Below are 13661 nucleotides of genomic sequence, written 5' to 3' on the forward strand. Positions count from 1 at the left end.
GTATGACTTAAAGATTGCTGTACACCAGCGGAACCCATCCAACTTGAAGGAGCTGGAGCAGTTTTGCCTTGAAGAATGGGCAACAATCCCAGTGGCTAGATGTGCCAAGCTTATAGAGACATACCCCAAGAGACTTGCAGCTGTAATTGCTGCAAAAGGTGGCTCTACAAAGTATTGACTTTGGGGGGCCGAATAGTTATGCACGTTCTAGTTTTCTGTTTTTTTGTCTTATTTTTTGTTTCACAATAAAAAATATTTTGCACCTTCAAAGTGGTAGGCATGTTGTGTAAATCAAATGATACAAACCTCCAAAAAATATATTTTAATTCCAGGTTGTAAGGCAACAAAATAGGAAAAATGGCAAGGGGGTGAAGTGAGTGTAACCTCATTTACAGTGGAGAAAAAAAGTATTTAGTCAGCCACCAATTGTGCAAGTTCTCCCACTTAAAAAGATGAGAGAGGCCTGTAATTTTCATCATAGGTACACGTCAACTATGACAGACAAAATGAGAAAAAAAAATCCAGAAAATCACATTGTAGGATTTGTAATGAATTTATTTGCAAATTATGGTGGAAAATAAGTATTTGGTCAATAACAAGTTTCTCAATAGTTTGTTATATACCCTTTGTTGGCAATGACACAGGTCAAACGTTTTCTGTAAGTCTTCACAAGGTTTTCACACACTGTTGCTGGTATTTTGGCCCATTCCTCCATGCAGATCTCCTCTAGAGCAGTGATGTTTTGGGGCTGTCGCTGGGCAACACAGACTTTCAACTCCCTCCAAAGATTTTCTATGGGGTTGAGATTTGGAGACTGGCTAGGCCACTCCAGGACCTTGAAATGCTTTTTACGAAGCCACTCCTTCGTTGCCCGGGCGGTGTGTTTGGGATCATTGTCATGCTGAAAGACCCAGCCACGTTTAATCTTCAATGCCCTTGCTGATGGAAGGAGGTTTTCACTCAAAATCTCACGATATATGGCCCCATTCATTCTTTCCTTTACACAGATTAGTCGTCCTGGTCCCTTTGCAGAAAAACAGCCCCAAAGCATGATGTTTCCATCCCCATGCTTCACAGTAGGTATGGTGTTCTTTGGATGCAACTCAGCATTCTTTGTCCTCCAAACACGACGAGTTGAGTTTTTACCAAAAAGTTATATTTAGGTTTCATCTGACATTCTCCCAATCCTCTTCTGGATCATCCAAATGCACTCTAGCAAACTTCAGACGGGCCTGGACATGTACTGGCTTAAGCAGGGGGACACGTCTGGCACTGCAGGATTTGTGTCCTTGGCGGCGTAGTGTGTTACTGATGGTAGGCTTTGTCACTTTGGTCCCAGCTCTCTGCAGGTCATTCACTAGGTCCCCCCGTGTGGTTCTGGGATTTTTGCTCACCATTCTTGTGATCATTTTGACCCCACGGGGTGAGATCTTGCGTGGAGCCCCAGATCGAGGGAGATTATCAGTGGTCTTGTATGTCTTCCATTTCCTAATAATTGCTCCCACAGTTGATTTCTTCAAACCAAGCTGCTTACCTATTGCAGATTCAGTCTTCCCAGCCTGGTGCAGGTCTACAATTTTGTTTCTGGTGTCCTTTGACAGCTCTTTGGTCTTGGCCATAGTGGAGTTTGAAGAGTGACTGTTTGAGGTTGTGGACAGGTGTCTTTTATACTGATAACAAGTTCAAACAGGTGCCATTAATACAGGTAACGAGTGGAGGACAGAGGAGCCTCTTAAAGAAGAAGTTACAGGTCTGTGAGAGCCCGAAATCTTGCTTGTTTGTAGGTGACCAAATACTTATTTTCCACCATAATTTGCAAATAAATTAATTAAAAATCCTATAATGTGATTTTCTGGATTTTTTTTTCTCAATTTGTCTGTCATAGTTGACGTGTACCTATGATGAAAATTACAGGCCTCTCTCATCTTTTTAAGTGGGAGAACTTGCACAATTGGTGGCTGACTAAATACTTTTTTTCCCCACTGTATGTGTTGTGTTGTCTTAGTTGGTCTTGGAGCCTCTGAGGCTTCCCTGAAGGCTGAAACGCACACAAAACAAGATGATTAACTGTTTGTCTGTTTGTCTCTCTCTCCTCTAGAAACCAGCCAACATTTTGGTTATGGGGGAGGGCCCAGAACGAGGACGAGTGAAAATCGGTAAGATGGGCTAAATGTAGATGATTGATGGAGCGGGCTGCTGATTCAGTTATTTAAAGCTTAAAACTCTGTCAGTAAGTAGGTTGTCTGTCAGTAGGTTGATTATACATCATATTATTTGTATTCACATTTTAAACTTGAATGTGAGCAAAACAGCTTAATAATATTTCTACAGCAGATAGATCAATGAGCTTGTTTACTTCACAATGGCTGCAGCTTTAACCTTCAACCAGCCTCTGAGAGGGACTCTGAACACACACTCTAAAAAGAAAAGGTTCCTGGAGTATTCTTTAGGGGTTCTTCAAATTGAAACTGTGGGGGAACCCCAATAAGTTATTCAAAGAAGCCTTTACAAGGGTTCTTCATAGAACCCCTTTTAATGGATCCCCGAAAAACCTTTTGAAGAACCTTTTGGGGTTAATTTTTGAACTACCCCCCTTCCTATTATTATTATTATTATTATTATTATTATTATTAATAATAATAATACGCATAACAATAACAATAGTAACACAGTATTTTAGTTCTCAGTGTTTATTATGATTTTAGTGGCAAAGCAGAATAAAAAAATCAAAATATGAGGTTAACTCCCAGCAGAGCCGCAAGTCCAACGGGTATATCCTCTGGCGTGTTGATGTTCTCCTTATCCATAGCCAGAATGATTTTGCAGTGCATGGTGATTGAACAGGTTTCCTGTTATATTCATCAGAGGTGTAGGGAGGGTGAAGTCTGTGAATCCCAAAAATAGTAATTATACAGATAATTAACAAAACATGCACACGACAGTATTCAAACCTTGGTTTTTGTGGTGAATGTGAATGGAAAAAAACAGTTTTGATAATGGTTTTCATACACATACCTTGTCCATAATGTAAGGCCTATGGGCTATTCATTGAAGAGGTAAGGGAGGAGGATGGTAAATGTGATCTGCATAACATACCAATAAGAATTGCTTTGTATGCCTCCTCGTCTGTATACCTGCAGACACAGACACAAAAGTGAGCAGTTCAGTCATCTGCACCCAATACAGCTAGCCTTCAACATATTCTTATAGCATACATATTCTTACCGCTTTGTTGATTGATATCCATTGAATTGTATCCATTTTATGTTTTGCACAAATATGAAATTATAGATGGTACCATCATAAAACAATATCAATTTAGATCATACAAGGGACAAACCTTACCTTAAATTGAAGAGATCTTTACATTTTTCAGTTAAGTGCCTGCACCTGCTGTCCTTTCAAATCAAAATGTTTCAGTTGGGTTCCTGCAAGAACCCCCACCAACTAAGGAGGTTCCTCGATGAACCCCACCTCCTATGGGGTTCTTGGAAGAACATTTTGGGGGCCATTTTCAGTGCCAAGAACCCTAAGGTTCTTCGAAGAACTTTGAGGTTCTTAGAAGCACCCTTGTTGAACCCCTACTTTTTAGAGTGCAGGGACACAGGACCAGGCAGAGGGGCTCAAAATGGCCACATCACACAGATCACCCTATTGCATAACCCGCTCCCCAGCATGGCACTGTTCTGGGATGATGTCACAGGTCTGCAGTGCCGGCCGGACTCTATTTATAGCCTAACCCTGAGAGTCTAGCATTTGTGCTAAATTATTGTTTTAGAGTCACTGAACCCCCCTGATGACTGCTGCTCAGGGATGTCTGGGTGTCAATGACAGTGTGACACCCACCATACCAGACCAGACCACCAAACTTCACTTCGGGTCCTGCACAGACACAGAAGACCTTCCCATAAGACTACAAACAGAAGACCTTCCCATAAGATTACAAACAGAAGACCTCCCCATAAGACTACAAACAGAAGACCTTCTCATAAGATTACAAACAGAAGACCTTCTCATAAGACTACAAACAGTAGACCTTCCAATAAGACTACAGACAGAAGACCTTTCCATAAGACTACTGTGAAGGAACATTTTATGTTTGTGCTTTTCTAATAACCAATTTGACTGGGTTCATGCAAGTGACTAATTGATTGATGATCGTGGACTACAGGAAATGGAGGGCCGAACACGCCCCCATTCACATCGACGGGGCTGTAGTGGAGCAGGTTGAGAGCTTCAAGTTCCTTGGTGTCCACATCACTAACAAACTTCCATGGTCCAAACACACCAAGAAAGTCGTGAAGAGGGCACGACAACGCCTTTTCCCCCTCAGAAAACTGAAAAGATTTGGCATGGGTACCCAGATCCTCAAAAAATTATACAGCTGCACCATCGAGAGCATCCTGACCGGTTGCATCACCGCCTGGTATGGCAAGTGCTCGGCATCCGACCGTAAGGCGCTACAGAGGGTAGTGCGTACGGCCCAGTACATCACTGAGGCCAAGCTTCCTGCCATCCAGGACCTACAGTTGAAATCGGAAGTTTACATACACTTAGGTTGGAGTCATTAAAACTTGTTTTTCAACCACTCCACAAATGTCTTGTTAACAAACGATAGTTTTTGCAAGTCGGATAGGACATCTACTTTGTGCATGACACAAGTAATTTTTCCAACAATTGTTTACAGGCAGATTATTTCACTTATAATTAACTGTATCACAATTCCAGTGGGTCAGAAGTTTAAATACACTAAGTTGACTGTGCCTTTAAACAGCTTGGACAATTCCAGAAAATGATGTCATGGCTTTAGAAACTTCTGATAGGCTAATTGACATAATTTGAGTCAATTGGAGGTGTACCTGTGGATGTATTGCAAGGCCTACCTTCAAACTCAGTGCCTCTTTGCTTGACATCATGGGAAAATCAAAATAAATCAGCCAAGACCTCAGAAAAAAAATTGTAGACCTCCACAAGTCTGGTTCATCCTTGGGAGCAATTTCCAAACGCCTGAAAGTACCACATTCATCTGTACAAACAATAGTACGCAAGTATAAACACCAGGGGACCACGCAGCCGTCATACCGCTCAGGAAGGAGACGCGTTCTGTCTCCTAGAGATGAAAATACTTTGGTGCGAAAAGTTCAAATCAATCCCAGAACAACAGCAAAGGACCTTGTGAAGATGCTGGAGGAAACGGGTACAAAAGTATCTATATCCACAGTAAAACGAGTCCTATATCGACATAACCTGAAAGGCAGCTCAGCAAGGAAGAAGCCACTGCTCCAAAACCGCCATAAAAAAGTCAGACTACGGTTTGCAACTGCACATAGGGACAAAGATCGTAGTTTTTGGAGAAATGTCCTCTGGTCTGATGAAACAAAAATAGAACTGTTTGGCCATAATGACCATCGTTATGTTTGGAGGAAAAAGGGGGAGCTTGCAAGTCGAAGAACACCATCCCAACCGTGAAGCACGGGGGTGGCAGCATCATGCTGTGGGGGTGCTTTGCTGCAGGAGGGACTGGTGTACTTCACAAAATAGATGGCATCATGAGGAAGGAAAATGATGTGGATATATTGAAGCAACATCTCAAGACATCAGTCAGGAAGTTAAAGCTTGGTCGCAAATGAGTCTTCCAAATGGACAATGACCCCAAGCATACTTCCAAAGTTGTGGCAAAATGGCTTAAGGACAACAAAGTCAAGGTATGTGGCCATCACAAAGCCCTGACCTCAAACCTATAGAAAATGTGTGGGCAGAACTGAAAAAGCGTGTGCGAGCAAGGAGGCCTACAAACCTGACTCAGTTACACCAGCTCTGTCAGGAGGAATGGGCCAAAATTCACCCAACTTATTGTGGGAAGCTTGTGGAAGGCTACCCGAAACGTTTGACCCAAGTTAAACAATTTAAAGGCAATGCTACCAAATACTAATTGAGTTTATGTAAACTTCTGACCCACTGGGAATGTGATGAAAGAAATAAAAGCTGAAATAAATAATTCTCTCTACTATTATTCTGACATTTCACATTCTTAAAATAAAGTGGTGATCCTAACTGACCTAAAACAGAATTTTTACTAGAATTAAATGTCAGGAATTGTGAAAAACTGAGTTTAAATGTATTTGGCTAAGGTGTATATAAACATCTGACTTCAACTGTATATACTAGGCGGTGTCAGAGGAAGGCCCAAAAAATTGTCAAAGACTCCAGTCACCCAAGTCATAAACTGTTCTTTCTGCTACCGCACGGCAAGCGGTACCGGAGCGCCATGTCTAGGACCAAAAGGCTCCTTACCAGCTTCTACCCCCAAGCCATAAGACTGCTGAACAATTAATCAAATTTTTACACTGCTGCTACTCCCTGTTTATTATCTATGCATAGTCACTTTTCCCCTACCTACATGTACAAATTACCTCGACTGACCTGTACCCCTGCACATTGACTCGGTACCGGTACCCCGTGTATATAGCCTCATTATTGTTATTTTATTGTGTTACTTTTTTTAGTTTGTTTATTTTCTACTTTAGTTTATTTAGTAAATATTTTCTTAACTCTATTTTCTTAAAACTGCATTGTTGGTTAATGGCTTGTAAGTAAGCATTTCACGGTAAGGTCTACACCTGTTGTATTCGTTGCATGTGACAAATACAATTTGATTTGATTGTGCCTGGGAGGAATTTTCACTATCAGTATCTGCAATTTGGCAGTACGCCCAGAACATTGTTTTGAGAATGGAAAGGGATATCTCAGTTTTAAGGTCTCAACTTGGAGAGAAGAAGCCTCCTGAGGTATTGGTCGGTCACATGCATGAACCAAACGTTAATTATGAATTAATGATGAATAATGAATAAGCTAAATCATGCAAATATAACTAACGGGACTGCCCCAGCGGTGCTCACTTCAGACCGGTACTTTATGCATCTAGGTGTGACCTCTCCAGCTTGCAGTTAATAAAGAATGATTAATTTAAGATTGACTTCAGGTGTCCCTGGTGGTAATTGTCACGACACTACAAACATAAGACCTACAGACAGAAGACCTTCCCATAAGACTACAATCAGAAGACCTTCCCACAAGACTACAAAACATGATATAGACTCCAGGTGCTATGCAGATCTGGCCCATAAGATGACTTACTGACAGCATTGACATAAACACCAGCCATGCAGCATTGTATATGTTGATTTCCCCGCTCTTGTGAGAGAGGAAAGGCAGTGGAATTCAAGCAGGGTGGCTTTGACAAGCTATACATTAATCATGGTACAGATGTAGGATCTTAATTTGATCAACCTGTTGCAGGAGAACCTTCATGCAATGCAGAAAATGTAAAACTTGTAGTGTATTTGAGGTTTAAAAATGCTTCTGATGTTTGTAATTTCCACTTAGAAATGTCAGACTTGACTTCGTTTCAACCTCTACAAAAGCTTATTCGCGTTCCATTTGCTGTAGCCTGGAATAAAGTGGGCAGCCAGCGTCTTCTCCAGCCAGGGGATACCCATGGTGATGGGTTCTTGCCGTCCCCTCCACTCTGGTAAAGGGAAAATACGATTTTGCCGGTTCCCTTGCCATTAGTGGTTCGTCCCAGGAGCCTCCTGCATAATTATCCAGCAAGGGCATGGCGGGAGTTATAGGTTCCGCCACTTTGCGTCGCTGAGCCCAAGGCCCGCCCACCATCATGTCAGTATCTCTGGCTGGAGGGCAGGGGGATCCCGAGGCGTCTGGCAGCCCCCTAGATAAGCCCCGGGAAGTCGGAGCGTAGGGAAGTTGACAGAGCGGACGATTGTTCCGAGGAGAGGTCGGAGAACTCTTCCCTCTCGTCGATGTCACTGCCACACTCACCCTCCCCAGGGGGGAGTGGAGGCCGTGAGCTTGGGTCAGTGGAGTCGGCTCTTTGAAAATAGCGTCCTCCATATCCCCAATGTTGTCAGCTTCATCATCTCCGGAAGAGCCCTCAGAACCTGAGAATGCGGAGATAATGCTTTCGAGGTGGACCTCCACACCGAAAAACAGCAATCGTTCCCGCCGCATCTTGGAGGATAGCAGGACGCAGCTGACGCATTCTGGGGGTCCTGGATGCAGTCCCTGGCGTGCTGTGGGCCTAAGCAAACGTAACACAAGTCGTGTGAGTCCACAGCCGCCGAGAGAGAGGAACAGCAGCATTGAGCTCTTAAAAGATTTTGGTGGTGGCAGGATCGTCTTAAGGCTTATCTTGTCATCCAATTAATGCAAATGTAATACACATAATAATTCACATTTCCTGTTGCTGCAGGATTATTTTCCTGCTGTGGCAAACTGGCTCAAATTAAGATCCTACATCTGTATGGCTTGCTCAACAGAGCCAGGGATCCTTCCTGAAACCAAACACTACCTCCTTCACTGAAATCAAATCAAAGTTTATTCATCACGTGCACAGTTTACAGCAGGTATAAACGTTGCAGCGAAACGCTTACATGCCAGCTCCCTCAACAGTGCAGTACAAATATCAATATCAATAATAATCAGTCTAATAGCAGGTCAAACGCTGCTTGGAATGCTTGTGCTGCCAGTCACTATCAGGTCTCTCCTGATAAGGCTATCCTGGCTTAAGACAGGGAGGGTAGAGTAGCCTTGGGTTCAGGCCGCCCTGTGTTTCACTGTCATTCATTCACATTGATACTATGTTGTGTTTCCACCACTATCTTATTCACGTTTTAGCTGACATGGGCTTCGCCAGACTCTTCAACTCTCCTCTCAAACCGCTGGCGGACCTTGACCCCGTCGTGGTGACATTCTGGTACAGGGCCCCTGAGCTTCTGCTAGGGGCCAGACATTACACCAAAGCAATCGGTGAGTCGTTAGCCTTAAGGCAAGAGGTACATGCATCAAAATACGTTTCAGATAAATTATTATGTAACCTGATTTATTTTCATACAGAAGGTACAGACGTTGAAAGAAGTTTCAGATAAGTTATTGTGTAACCTGAATTATATTCATACCTAACACATGCTTCCTATTTTGTAACCAAAGCGCAGAGATTAGATGGAAATGAATTGAAAACCAACCAGCACAGGCAGGCCAGTAGAACTTTGCTCTTTGATTGTTTACTTAGACAGTATTTGCATTTACTCTCATTACTGTATGCCAGCCTCAGAGCCATATATGGTCCTGTGTGGCTCAGTTGGTACAGCATGGCGCTTGCAACGCCAGAGTTGTGGTTTCGATTCCCACGGGGGACCAGTAAGAAAAAGGACGAAAAATGAATGCACTCACTATTGTAAGTCACTCTGGATAAGAGTGTCTGCTAAATGACTAAAATTTTAAATATACAGCTCTGGTCAGACTCAGCCTCAGTATACGTGGACATTCACAGATACCATGTGGGTGTCGTTGACAGCTAGGGCCTGACAAGCAGTGTGATACATGGTCTTTATCTGTATGAGGGGTATGTCTTGTTGTGTATAATTAGCTAGACGACATCCCTAGCAACACGCAGGCTCAAACACTCTTACATTCCTATTTATAAGGCCATTTTAGGAATACTGCCATTTTATCTATCCTCTCTTCTAGCTTGAAATGAAAATGCATACATGCTCGGATCTCAGTCTTGTTTTATGCTAAGAGTCCCGAAAATTAGAACCGAGCATAGAAAAAGGTCATTTTATTACTCAGCCCCCTGGTCTTGGAATTCCCTCCAAGCCAACCTAAAACTAAAGGACCTGTGTCCATGGAGGAGTTCATAGTCCAAATAGATGAACAGGTTGTTGAGACAGTCACAACTTTGCTTTGCCCTATGGAAGGAAGCATGTTGTTTTACAGATTCATTGTATTATTTCACACACACCACACACATGCCTGCATGCACACACACACATCCACTGTTTCTTTGCTGTTGTATTTGTACTGTTGCTGTGACGAGTACTGAGTATACGAAGAGGCAGGATGCAGACGCAGGAATTAACAAGGTCAAGGTTTACTTAACAAAGAGAAATAACAAAGATAGCGTAAACAACACAAAGCTAAACAATCACTCACAACATCATCCAGAACAGTCCAGGGCTAAATAGGTGTGGTGATGAGATGATGAGGTGCAGGTGCGCTGGAGGTGATTAGGGTGCGTTGGGTTTCCATTCAGGTGTTGCGCTCAGACCGGTGGCTGAGTAGACCAGAATGCCGGAGGGGAGTAACGGGAGGAGACGTGACAGTCCCCCCCCCCCCTGGACGTGCAGCTCCAGCCGCTGGATGTCGCTGGCCAGGAGGACGACCCCGAGGACGAGGAGCGGGCTGGTCAGGGCAGCGACGGTGGAAGTCCCGAATTAGGTTGGGGTCCAGATCGTCCCCAGCTAGAACCCAGCTCCTCTCCTCAGGACCATACCCCTCCCAGTCCACCAGGTAATGGAGCCGTCCCCCACGGGACCTGGAGTACAGCAGGTCGCTCACCGCATATGCCGGACTCCCGTCAATGTCCAGGTGCGGAGGAGGCGTACCCCGGGGGACGGCATCCGCCAGAGGACCAGGAACCACCGGCCTGAGGAGAGACACATGAAAAGTGGGTTAGACACGGTAGTGAGGAGGAAGGAGCAGCCGGTATGATACCTTATTTATCCGCCGGAGGACCTTAAACGGCCCCACAAGCCGGGGGCTCAGTTTCTTCCAGGGCAGGCTGAGAGGGAGGTTTTTTGTGGACAGCCAGACACGATCCCCAGGCTGGAATACAGGGGCCTCAATGCGGTGGTGGTCGGCTTGGTCCTTCTGCCGACGAATGGCCCTCTGGAGATGGACATGGGCGGCGTCCCACACCTGTACGGCCCTATGGAACCACTCATCGACAGCGGGAGCATCGGTCTGGCTGGGTGTCCAAGGGGCCAGGGCCGGCTGGTACCCCAGGACGCACTGGAAGGGAGTGAGCCCCGTGGAGGAGTGAACGAGGGAGTTCTGGGCATATTCTGCCCAGGGAAGAAACCTCGCCCACTCACCCTGCCGGTCCTGACAGTGGCAACGAAGAAACCTCCCCAGCTCCTGGTTCATGCGCTCCACCTGCCCATTCGACTGAGGCCTATACCCAGAAGTGAGGCTGGCCGTGGCCCAGATCTTCTCCAGGAAAGCCTTCCACACTCAGGAGGTGAATTGGGGTCCACGGTCCGAGACGATGTCCTCCGGAAGTCTATAATGCCGGAAGACCTGTTGGAACAGGACCTCAAAGACCTGGAGAGCAGAAGGAAGACCAGTTAGTGGCAAAAAACGGCATGATTTGGAGAACCAATCTACGACCACCATGACTGTGGTGAAGCCGTCAGAATGTGGAAGGTTGGTGACAAAGTCTATGGATAGGTGTGACCAAGGTCGCTGAGGCACTGGGAGAGGAACTAGTTTGCCTGCCGGGGCGTTCCGAGGTGTCTTCGTTTGGGCACATACGGAACAGGAGTTGACATAGTGGGAGACATCAGAAGCCAAGGTGGGCCACCCGTATTTTTGGGCCAGAGAATGCAGGGTGCGCGTAATACCAGAGTGTCCTGCCGTAAGGGTAGTGTGCGCCCAAATCAGCAGGCAGTCACGGACACTGGTGGGTACATACACGCGCCCCGGAGGGGCGTTGGCAGGTGCTGGGTCCTCCTGAGCCGCCAGGCGAATGTCTTCGTCCACATCCCAAACGACAGGTGCAATGATGAGAGACGAGGGCAGGATAGGACCCCCCAGATCCTTCCTTTCTCCGGTATGGTGGATCCTGGAGAGTGCGTCGGCCTTCACATGCTGGGATCCTGGGCGGTAGGACAGAATGAATTGGAAGCGAGTGAGAAATTGGGCCCACCTAGCTTGACGAGAGTTCATCCGTTTCGCTGCCCGTTTGTGCTCCAAATTCCGGTGGTCAGTAAGAATCCGGAATGGATGTACTGCGCCCTCCAGCCGGTGTCTCCATTCCTCCAGAGCGAGGACCACCGCCAACAGCTCCCTGTCTCCAACTCCATAGTTCCTCTCTGCGGGGGTAAGCTTTTTAGAGAAAAAGGCACAGGGATACATTTGCTCTGGCTTACCGTGCCACTGAGAGAGGACCGCACCCACGCCCTTCTCCGATGCGTCCACCTCCAGGATGAAAGGACGAGATGGATCTGGGTGTTTTAGGATGGGCGCGGTGGTGAACCTCTCCTTCAGCCTCTTGAAGGCAGCGTCAGCCTCAGGGTCCCAGGCCAGCTTCTGAGACCCACCCTTAAGGAGAGAGGTGAGCGGGTCGGCTATGGAGCTGAAGGACCTGATGAAACACCGGTAGAAATTGGCAAAGCCCAGGAAGCTATGTAGGCCCTTGATGATGGTGGGAACTGGCCATGACCTGACGGCGTCCGTCTTCACTCCTTCCATGAACACCCCGTGAGGACTGATCCTGTATCCCAGGAAGGAGATGGCCTGTTGGTGGAATTCACATTTCTCCCCCTTCACCAACAGGCTGCTCGAACGTAGCCGAGTAGATCACGATATCGTCGATGTACACCACCACCTGTCTAATAAACACGTCATTGACGAAGGACTGGAACACAGAAGGTGCGTTGGCGAGGCCGTAGGGCATGACGCAGTATTCATAGTGGCCTGAGGTAGTGCTGAATGCCGTCTTCCACTCGTCTCCTTCCCGGATTCGGATCAGGTTGTAGGCACTCCTCAGGTCCAACTTGGCAAAGTACCGGGCCCCTCGTAGCTGCTCGATGGCCGACGGAACCAGAGGGAGGGGGTACTGGTACTTGGTGGTGACTGTGTTCAGCACCCCTGTAGTCAATGCATGGTCTCAGTCCGCCGTCTTTTTTGGCCACGAAGAAGAAGCTGGCAGAGGCAGGAGAGGTAGAGATTCTGATGAACCCCTTTTTCAAAGGTCTCCGCCACATACTTCTCCATGGCCTCAGTCTCCGCCATGGAAAGGGGGTAAATGCGACTCTTCGGGGGGTGTTGTCCCTCCAGCAGGTCAATGGCGCAGTCCCAGGGCCTGTGAGGAGGGAGACACATAGCATTTAATGAAGAGAAGACATCGGAGAGATCTGCATACTCACGTGGAATGTTGGGCTGGAGGGCGGACTCCGGACTCTCCGCTGACGTGGAACAACAAACCACCAGCAGGAAGGTCTTCTGGCATGAGGTAGACCAGGCTGTGATCCTCTTGGTGCTCCAATTGATGGTGGGGTTGTGTAGTCTGAGCCAGGGCAATCCCAAGACGATCCGGTGAAGGGGTGACGTGACGATGTGGAATGACAGCTCCTCGTGGTGCTCCAGTAGTGTGGGAATGGAGATGGGGAGAGTGACGTGCGTAATGATGCCTGATCCAAGGGGTTTATTGTCCAGTGAGGTGACGTGTAGTGGAGAGGGCAGTGGCACGCTGGACAACCCCCATTCAGAGACCAGCTCCCTATCTATAAGGTTCCCTGCTGATCCGGAATCTATCATAGCAGTAGAAATGGAAGAGAAGGAATAACTAGACACCGTTATGGGAACTAAAAACAATGGTTTTGTGATAGGAGCTGACGTAACACTCACGGAGCGGCGTCGGGAGTCATAACGCCTAGATAGGGAGCCACCAGGAGATCTGTGGTCCGTGGTGGTGTAGGGGGTGCTGCCCACCTCCATGGGTGATGACTCGGAAGCAGGGCGCCTTCCATAGCTCAGATGGGGTGAGCGTCAAGGCTCCGGGAGGTGTTGGGAACGCGGTC

The 13661-nt window shown here is 46.6% G+C and overlaps 1 protein-coding gene across 1 annotated transcript in view; it reads left to right on the plus strand.

The window, feature by feature from the left end:
* LOC311108598 (cyclin-dependent kinase 19-like) overlaps positions 1–13661 on the plus strand; it is an 88648-nt gene that overhangs the window by 62023 nt on the left and 12964 nt on the right. The window contains exons 5-6 of the mRNA XM_084151256.1: positions 2099–2156; positions 8695–8826. Of these exons, the coding sequence (XP_084007382.1) occupies positions 2099–2156; positions 8695–8826 (190 nt within the window). The remainder of the gene's footprint in view (positions 1–2098; positions 2157–8694; positions 8827–13661) is intronic.

Source organism: Coregonus lavaretus, assembly GCF_964263955.1.
Source record: "Coregonus lavaretus genome assembly, chromosome: 33".
NCBI classification, from domain to species: domain Eukaryota; kingdom Metazoa; phylum Chordata; class Actinopteri; order Salmoniformes; family Salmonidae; genus Coregonus; species Coregonus lavaretus.